Source organism: Anoplophora glabripennis, unplaced genomic scaffold, assembly GCF_000390285.2.
Source record: "Anoplophora glabripennis isolate ALB-LARVAE unplaced genomic scaffold, Agla_2.0 scaffold1270, whole genome shotgun sequence".
Lineage (NCBI taxonomy): Eukaryota > Metazoa > Arthropoda > Insecta > Coleoptera > Cerambycidae > Anoplophora > Anoplophora glabripennis.
Window position 1 is genome coordinate 48624 of NW_019417364.1, and position 8762 is coordinate 57385.

The following is an 8762-nucleotide window of genomic DNA, read 5'->3' on the forward strand; positions in this document are numbered from 1 at the left end:
TCTGGTTTGTCGACTAGTGTTAGTACTTTTGCTCATTGCTTGAATATGATTTTTCAATAAAGGTTTAAAACATTTTTAATCTATGTAGATGATCTGCTTATCCTTTCCAATACTTTTGAAGAACATATAACTCTGCTTGAAATTGTACTTGCTAGATTAAATCAGGCCTGATTTATGTTGAAACTAACAAATGTTTTTTTTTTTCTGAAAGGAAATGCCATTTTGAGGTATACCACGTGTCCCATTTTAACCAATACACTTTAATATCTCGTCAGTGAAGCCTCCAATCTAAAAATTACCTAACTCAAAATTAAAAAACATTTGAAATGTCAAACCACTAGTTGTGGATCATTGAATTACGAGGTTATTTCGTTATTATTCCAGAGTTAGCTTTTGATTTGATCTTGAACTTTTAATTTGAAATCTTATTACTTTGTGGGTGTAGAATTTACCGCTTTTCTAGGATCCAGCCTCAAAAATACAGATATCGGTTTAAAAAGAAACAAAGTCAACCTTCAAATGACCTAAAAGATTAAATTCAAGATCAACGATCTATGATCCCCAACATCCTTAAAAATAGTTCTAGAGGTCATCAAGTTCAATTTCAGTAGTCGAACTACAAATGACCTTGAAGGTCAAGATCAAATTCAAGATCATATTATTGAATAGCGTGATGAAAATCCCATCGACTATTGTGGCAAACACCTTATTCCGAGGTTGCTTCAGGGGGTGACGAATCATTTGAACCCGCTGTGGTCTTGACTTAGAACGATCAAAGGTCAAAGTTGAGATTACATCTAGATGTAAAATTTTCTGCCGGATCCATTCCCAGGGTAAAAAACAGAGGGTCTCATTGAAAATTATGTAACTGACCTTCAAGGTTATTATTATGAACTCAACAACCATTTAGGTAATTTTTGGATAGGAGACTTCCATGACGAGAGTATCACGGCGGCGTTCAACAGGAGACAGTTCACTGGAGCCGTCTTCTTCGATGTCGCAAAAGCGTTCGATACGGTTTGGCATAAAGGCCTACTGATGAAAATGCTCACAAATCAATATCCCATATGCTTTACCAAACTCATCAAGTTCTACCTCCATCACCGAAAATTTGGCATTTAAATCACACCTTCACAATGCGAGCCATGGAACCGGGCATCCCTCAAAGCACCCTCCTATCCCCATAGCTCTACACCATATAAAACTCAGTCATACCACAGCCCCCAAACACAAATTTACTTATACGCCGATGACACGACTATAACCGCACAATCCACGAACGCAGGACTATTCACTACCCTCCTCCAAAACACATTAGACCAACTTGAAACCTGGTGGAAAATCAAAATTAACCCCGACAAAAGTACCGCGATCCTCTTCACGACATGCAGAATCCCCCACGACCTTGACATACTGACACTATCCCACGAGCCCATCTCCTGGGGCCGACAGTCGCGATACTTAGAAGTGACGATGCACCACTGACTTACGTGGAAACCGCACATCGTGGAGGATCTAAGCTCTATCCCTTACTTAAGGCTAGCAACACCCTTAACCTAACGAATAGGCGAACGCTTATCAAGGTGGTACTTCAACCGCAGATAACCTAAGTCTCCGTGGCGTGGGGACATGCGGTAAAAAGCCATTTAAAGTTAATGGCATAGAGATCATAGTCCTACGCAAGGCAATCGCCTGGCCCTGATATGTAAGAGACGCAGACATTCTACACGAATGCCACCCAGACAATACGATTAAATGACGACAAGTGCCTTGACGCGATCGCGAGGCACAATTTCCTCCTCGGGCAAGCCGTTGACTACATATCCAATGCTACAGCCAAACTCAAACGATCTAGACACCAACTTTTCGACCCGGGGTGACTACCCCAACATCTCTACCCCCCTCCCCCAAGCTTACCCCTTAACTTTTAGGATTAGCCAGCACCAAGAATGCAAGAAGGGACAATTGACAAAAACATGTCCTCGCGCTACCCTAACGTATTCTTCCCGCATCAGTCCACTGACAAGAAGAATGTAAGAGGAGGCCCCCTGCCAGTGAGGTCAGCCAGGACAAGAGGAGGTCCCTTAAAGCGCCTACACCGGCCACGCTCGTGATAATGAGGCCTACGTTCACGAGCCTACAGCGATGAGGCAGGACAAAGAGGGATAGTCCCCCTCGGTCCATCAACATCGCCAAAAATAACGTCGCGCGAGACATGACAATCCTTTCCTCAGGCAAGCTGTTGACAACATACCCAATGCGATAAACAAACACAAACGATCTAGTATTCTAGGACCATTAGGTTTCAGGAACAGCCAGCACCAAAAACAACAAAGAAGATAAAATAACAAAACCCGTCCCACCCAAAGGCACCCTACCCCGCACAAGCCCACTGAGTCATTTGGCTCGATGGTCGCATGTACCCTTAGCTACGTTACCCCTAAAAACTCACCCCCAGGGAGTGAGTGGCACCGCCCCACACGCCCGCGACGATGACTACAAGTCGGCAAAGAAAGAAGCGAGAAGAGAGGAAGAACGCCAGAATAGGCTCCATGTCAGCCAGGCAAGAGGAGTGTCGCACAAAGCACCTACACCGCCTACATTTGTGGTCGGGGTCGACGACGGATGGGGCCCACTTTCACGAGGCTGTCCAGGTCTAGAGCGATTAGGCAGGACAAAGAGGTATAGTCCCTCTCAGTCCCAAATCATTTAGGCCATAAAAAAAAGTAAACAAATGAATAAGAACAGCACACTGGGCAGAATTTCGCTACACTATTCTAATTTATATACTATACATGTATATCATACACATGAATACGAGTGTCCGTTAATTAATGATATACAGCAAAACCAGATTTCTCATAATGAAATACTAAGATTTAACCAAACTTGCACCATTATTTAAAAATTGATAATAACTAAGATCCAGGGTGTCAAAGTTTATTTATTTCTTTTATTTTTTTCAATAATATCTAAATAAATTGAAATAACATCACGAAATTATGGAATCGGGGATTTTTTGAGCCACAAATTCAAATTCATTCTTAGTTTTGTTGTCACTAATAGAGGATGCCACCTACGTCATATTGCGTAAATAGCAGAACTTTTTTGTGGCTTAGTCTATCGATTTAATTATCTTTCGTCCATCATACGAACCTAAAATTATTTTTTACGTAAGAAAGTTATACCTTATTGATATCACTAGGAATAGAGCTGGGCAAAATACTTTCAAAATGTATTTAAAATACAAATTACAAAATACTAGTACGAAAGTATTTTAAAATACTTAAGAACAAAATACTTTGGCAAAGTATTTTAAATATAAATTACTTAGTATTTAAAATAGTATTTTAAGTATGTTGTGTATTAAATACCAAGTGTTTCAGAGTTGAATTAAAAAAAGCCTAGGGGAGATTCCGCTCAGCAAAATGTATAAAAAGTTCATATGAACATGGGTGCGCAAGTCCTTCATTTCCGAGATACAGGGTGATATTTTTTTTTAAATTGAGTTTAAAAAAAAGCTTTAGCCGATTTGTATGAAAATTTAACGGTTTACTGGACCAATTAGTTTTGTTCCAGAATTTTCAGGGGCGTACTCAGCGAGTAAGTCGTTTTTTTGTAGAAATATAAGCCCACTATAAATAGTACATTTGTGTCTCTTAACTCTTTTTAGTATCTCGCTTCGTTTTCGAGAACCTACAAAGAAAAAATGACTTACTCGCTGAGTACGCCTTTGAAAATTCTGGATCAAATTTAATTGATCCAGTTGATGTATGATAATTGTTTTAGCAAACCGTAAAAATTTTAATCAAGTCGGCAAACATTTTTTAAGAAAAGTAAATTTAAAAAAAATTAGCACCCTATATCTCGGAAATAAAGCACTTGCGGACCCATGTTCATATTAATTTTTCTACATATTTTACTGAGCGGAATCTCCCCTAGGCTTTTATCACTTCAACTCTGAAACACCCGGTATATTGAAAATATTCATTAACACTATTCAAAATATTTTTCAGAAATATTAAATCTGAAACTCTTAAGATGTGATTTAAAAAAAATATATTATAATATATGTGCAGGGCAAGCCCGATTTCAAAATCAAAAAATTAAAAACAAAATTAGACATGAGTGGATTACTGAGATGCAGAATATTTAATTCACACGTTTTATTAGTTTTTCTCAGAATAGGTAATTATAAAAAAAATTAATTTTAAATTTTGATGAGACTAGTGACTTGAGTAGTGATGATAGTGACCTAAAAGGTAGTGGACAGAATAAAAATAAAACAATGCACATTGCAGAATGCAGAGTACAGTGCGCTATGTAAATCCAGGCGTGCAGGTGGGTAATTTTTTTAGCACGTTTTGTACCAGTCGCCAGTCGTAACAGGCAAAAAGTATTTGTTTTTGTAGGTATTTTGGGTATTTTAAATACTTCGAGTAATTTAAATACTCAAAGAGTATTTAAATTACTTTTAAAAGATTTTAAATACTTTTTTAAAATACAAAATACAAAATACTTAAACTACTATTAAAATATTTGAAATACAAAATATTTTTGGGGTTATAACAAAAGTATTTTGATTACAAAATACTATTATTTAAAATACTATTTGGTATCTTTTTTGTCAAAATACTCCCAGCTCTGACTAGGAGTAACAATTTTTTCGAGATTTGCATTTGAAATTTCTAATGCAACTAACAAAAAGTACGAACATTTAAGTTCTAATTCGTAGACCCCAGTTTTTTTATCGAAACAATTACAATAAGAGATGCTACGAATTTATTTACTGTCTAACATGTCTGTTGTTTGTGAACATTGTGGGTGTTTCTAAATATGTAATTATTGAAATTATTTTGAATTAATTACAAAATACCGAGACATAATTTGTTTTCTAACGAGGAGATGCAGGATATGGTGTGCATATTTGGCATTTGGAAAATACATATTGTACAATCCAAATCAAAGACAGCAACATTTTAAAATGTGTGATATTTCTGAAATATTTACTACAGATTGGGAGAATTCCTTTCGGTCTAACCCTCGAGCAGGGAGAAATTCTGGTTCGCATAGCTGAAAACCCTGGACTAAACACAAGACACGTTGCTGTGGAAATTGAAGTAGGCAATACAACTAATCGCAGAACTTTTATCACTAAGTGACACATTATCTGTATCACTTCATGAATGTGCAGAATCTGCTAGAATGTGTATGATGAAGCAGTGAATCACTGAGAAGAATTATGGCCGATAATTGACAATGCTGTGGAGTTGCCTCAAAACGAAGTTACTTTTTAAAATTAGAAGGTCTTTCAGTAAACAAGTAATCAAGTGTATTGAGATGAATGGAAATCAGTTTCATCGTTTATTAATGAAAATACATATTTACTTATTAACTGCTTCTGTTATTTTTGTGATTTAAAATAAATATGTATTTATTTATCTGTTTTTCTTAGATAGTTAACGATTTTTCAGACTTTAAAAATATTTTGCAGATGTAAGAAATTAAAGTACAACTACAACAAATAATAAATCCCTACTTACCATTTAGTGTAGGTGCGTATGTATCTAGGCCTGCAGCACCTCCTACTGAATTCTTATTGTACTGCACTATGTAGGCTTAGATGCGCACGCAGCGGTGATGGCGCGTACACTAAACGACGCCCTCTATCTAACTCCACAGGATTAGAGGCACGTGCCGAGGTACCAACGTCAACGGCAATTCAAGCGAGACCTCCTGCCCCACTCCCACCATATACTGCGCAGGTCTAGATGCGAGCGCCACACCGACGCTAAAACAATGGTGACGGAGTTTGCAAGCAGCCTTAGTCACGGCGAAACAATTGCAGAGTCACTACTGAAGATGGCGGGAGTGAAGACGGCGAAACGTTTTCGAAGCATTGAACGTGATCAGTTTCTGAGGCCACTAAGGAATGTCTTAAAGGATCACTATTGTCAAAGGAGCAATTCTTACTGCAGTGGTTTTAGAACCAACAATAACCAAAATGAACATGAGGGCGGGCGGTTCTAATAGCAATCGCAAGGATAACATGTACAGGTCAAAGATTCCTAGCTAATGCTAAGGAAGTGCAAGATAACTGTAACTGGGGGTGAGCAGATAGATGCACAAGGCCACGGCATAACAACCGAAGAAGCCATTGTACTTTCAATGTTATTTTAACTGCCACATTTAACAAGTTAAATGCGATTATCTCGAAAATGGTTACCCCTAAGTCCTAACGAATTCAATGACTTTTTTATACAAAAAATGTAGTATCTATGGTTTCGACAGTCAAATGGATACACTAATCTTCACAAATGTTTTGCGATGTACCATAGGTATCGCTCTCTACTAGTGACGTCAAAACTGTGTATATGAATTTGTCGCCTTCAAAAACCACAGTATACTTAATTTCTTGCCGTTATTTCAATTTATTTATACAGGGTGATTCCTTAACAATGGGAAAGTCGAAAGCTGAAGATACTACACGTGAAATAGTGACCATTGGTGCAAACATGCTTTATCCGAAAGTTGATAGTTTCTGAAATACTAATAGTTGAAAGTTAAAATTTTAAATCGTTTTTTTTGCGATTATTCTGAAAATATGTAGGTTAGGACTTCAATTATTATGATTTTTATATTTGGTCTCGAATGAAAGATATACTTTACAAAGAATCTATTGGCTCATGTGAAGAGTTGTGGCAAAGAATACAAATCGCTGCCAACGAAGTCAGACGCAATCCCAATATGTTGTTCCAAACCTGAAGATATCTCAGAAAACGTTGTGTAAAGTGTAACAGTGTCAACGGTGCATTCTTCGAACAATTACTTTAAATCATAATTACCTATTTTATTTGTTTTATTGTTAATTGTTGTAATAACACGAAGAAACATTTGGTTTGTTTCGCTTTTAATTTCTCATATTATCAAAACATAGTGTTCGTTAAATCGATTTTTCTCGAAAACGGATCGAGATACCGAAATGAAACAAGAGTACATAATTAATGGAAAAATTATAGCTCTTTCAGGTTTTGAATCAGGTTTCATGTTAAATATACAGCGTAAAAAGTTATTAACTAAATTTTCGGTAAAATTGGTCGTAAGTGGCGCCCTCTACTAGCAATGCTGAAATTACAACACTCATCTTATTCGTCGCCTAAAAAAATATAGTTCTACAAATTTTCAAGTTCCTAACCTACATATTTTCAGAATAATCGCAAAAAAAACGATTTAAAATTTTAACTTTCAACACCCTGTATTTCAGAAACTATCAACTTTCGGATAAAGCATGTTTGCGCCAATGGTCACCATTTCACGTGTAGTATCTTCAGCTTTCGACTTTCCCATTGTTAATGAATCACCCTGTACAATATCGGAGAATATAAAAGAAATAAATAAGACGTCGTCACCCTTTATCTTGGTTACCATCTTTTGAATAAAGTAGCAGTAGTTAAATCTGTAGTTTTGCTGTGTCGTATTAATTAAGGGACACTCTGTTCAAAAGGTTCAACAATAACTGATGACTTGCAGTTATCGAATAAAACATGCCTAATTAATTACTTACATTGATATCAGAGAAATGTCCTGTAAACAGTCGTAAGGGTTGGTAGTGATCAGTTGCCCATAGTCTGGCAGTTCTATCATATGAAGCAGAAGCAAAATAATATCCTAAAGGTGAAAATTTGACATCCCAAACAGGAAACATATGTCCTTTATATACAACCAGACATGACCAAATCTGAAGACTCCATAATCGGATGGTTGTATCTTCTGAACAACTTAACAACAACATTCGGTCTGGAGAAAATGAAACTGCATAAATAGCACCACCATGTCCACATAATTTACGTGAAGTTTCACCTGATCTTTCGTCCATCATACGAACCTAAAATTATTTTATATGCAAATATAGGACAGGGTTTCTTAATTTTTCTAGTAGAAGGTTAGTGATTAGAAAAATTGACAAAAACATTAATTAAAAAATAAGTTCTTAATAAAGTAGTTCTATTCTAACGGTGAAACTAGAAAAATAGGCAAGTCGGTATTCATTTGGGTCGTGCTAAGCGCAGCCTGAGCCCCGCGCCTGGTGCATTCCAAGCCAGGTTGGTAAATATAAAATTTTTTGGAACACCATGACAGGGTAACCCTAAAATGATCATTGAAAGCTATTAGAGCAAATAAAAAACTGCGACGAACTTTATGGTACAATACATCTGTTTAAGTCAAATTACACTAATAAAAAACAATATCAGTAGATCTGTAACATGCTGTTCACATATTGAAATGCTTTAAACTTAAAAAAGAATAACTTTGTAAATGGTAAAACAGATAGAGTTTGCTTATCTGTGTTTGGGTTTTCAGTGAGGACCTCCTCACTAGGGTGGCTCTCTGTTATCATGACAATGTGTTGTTCAGAAGTAACTCAGGTACAGGGTGCAGCATACAGAATAGTTTGTCTTCTTGTTTAAAGATTATGATTTCTAATATTTTAAAGGCCGCGTAGACGACGCTACCGTCGACGAAGTACATACTAAGGGAGAACGTCTTCCTACGAAAAAAAATGTCATAATGGCGCCTCATGGAAAATGTTCCCAGCGCATGGAACAATTGAAACAAATACGTGAACGTGCGTCGCAACGTATACGACGCCAGCAAAGGGTGGATAAAAAAAAATATGATCGCAAACGTGCTAAACAAAAAATATATTATATAGGAGACTTAGTCATTCGACGTGAACGTAGCAGTAACGATGGAGCTAGTCG

At 36.8% G+C, this 8762-nt stretch overlaps 1 protein-coding gene across 2 annotated transcripts; it reads right to left on the minus strand.

The window, feature by feature from the left end:
* Positions 1 to 227: 227 nt before the first annotated feature.
* Positions 228 to 7880, minus strand: LOC108914025 (transcription initiation factor TFIID subunit 5-like). Of its 2 annotated transcripts, none has more exons than XM_018719715.2 (2): positions 7565 to 7880; positions 228 to 288 (listed from the first exon to the last, which is right to left on the minus strand). In XM_018719715.2, the coding sequence occupies exons 1-2, from the start codon at positions 7877 to 7879 to the stop codon at positions 247 to 249; spliced, it is 357 nt and encodes a 118-aa protein (XP_018575231.1). In that variant the 5' UTR covers position 7880; the 3' UTR covers positions 228 to 246. The 2 variants fall into 2 exon arrangements, with proteins under 2 accessions (XP_018575231.1, XP_018575232.1); XM_018719716.1 differs by lacking the exon at positions 228 to 288 and adding an exon at positions 3110 to 3156.
* Between the last annotated feature and the right edge of the window lie 882 nt (positions 7881 to 8762).

Coding starts and splice junctions, on each gene's coding strand:
- LOC108914025 (XM_018719715.2), bottom strand. CDS start 7,879: ATGATGGACGAAAGATCAGGTGAAACTTCACGTAAATTATGTGGACAT. Junction 289..7,564: donor GACATTTCTCTGATATCAAT/GTAAGTAATTAA, acceptor GGTAATTTTTAG/ATTGGAGGCTTCACTGACGA.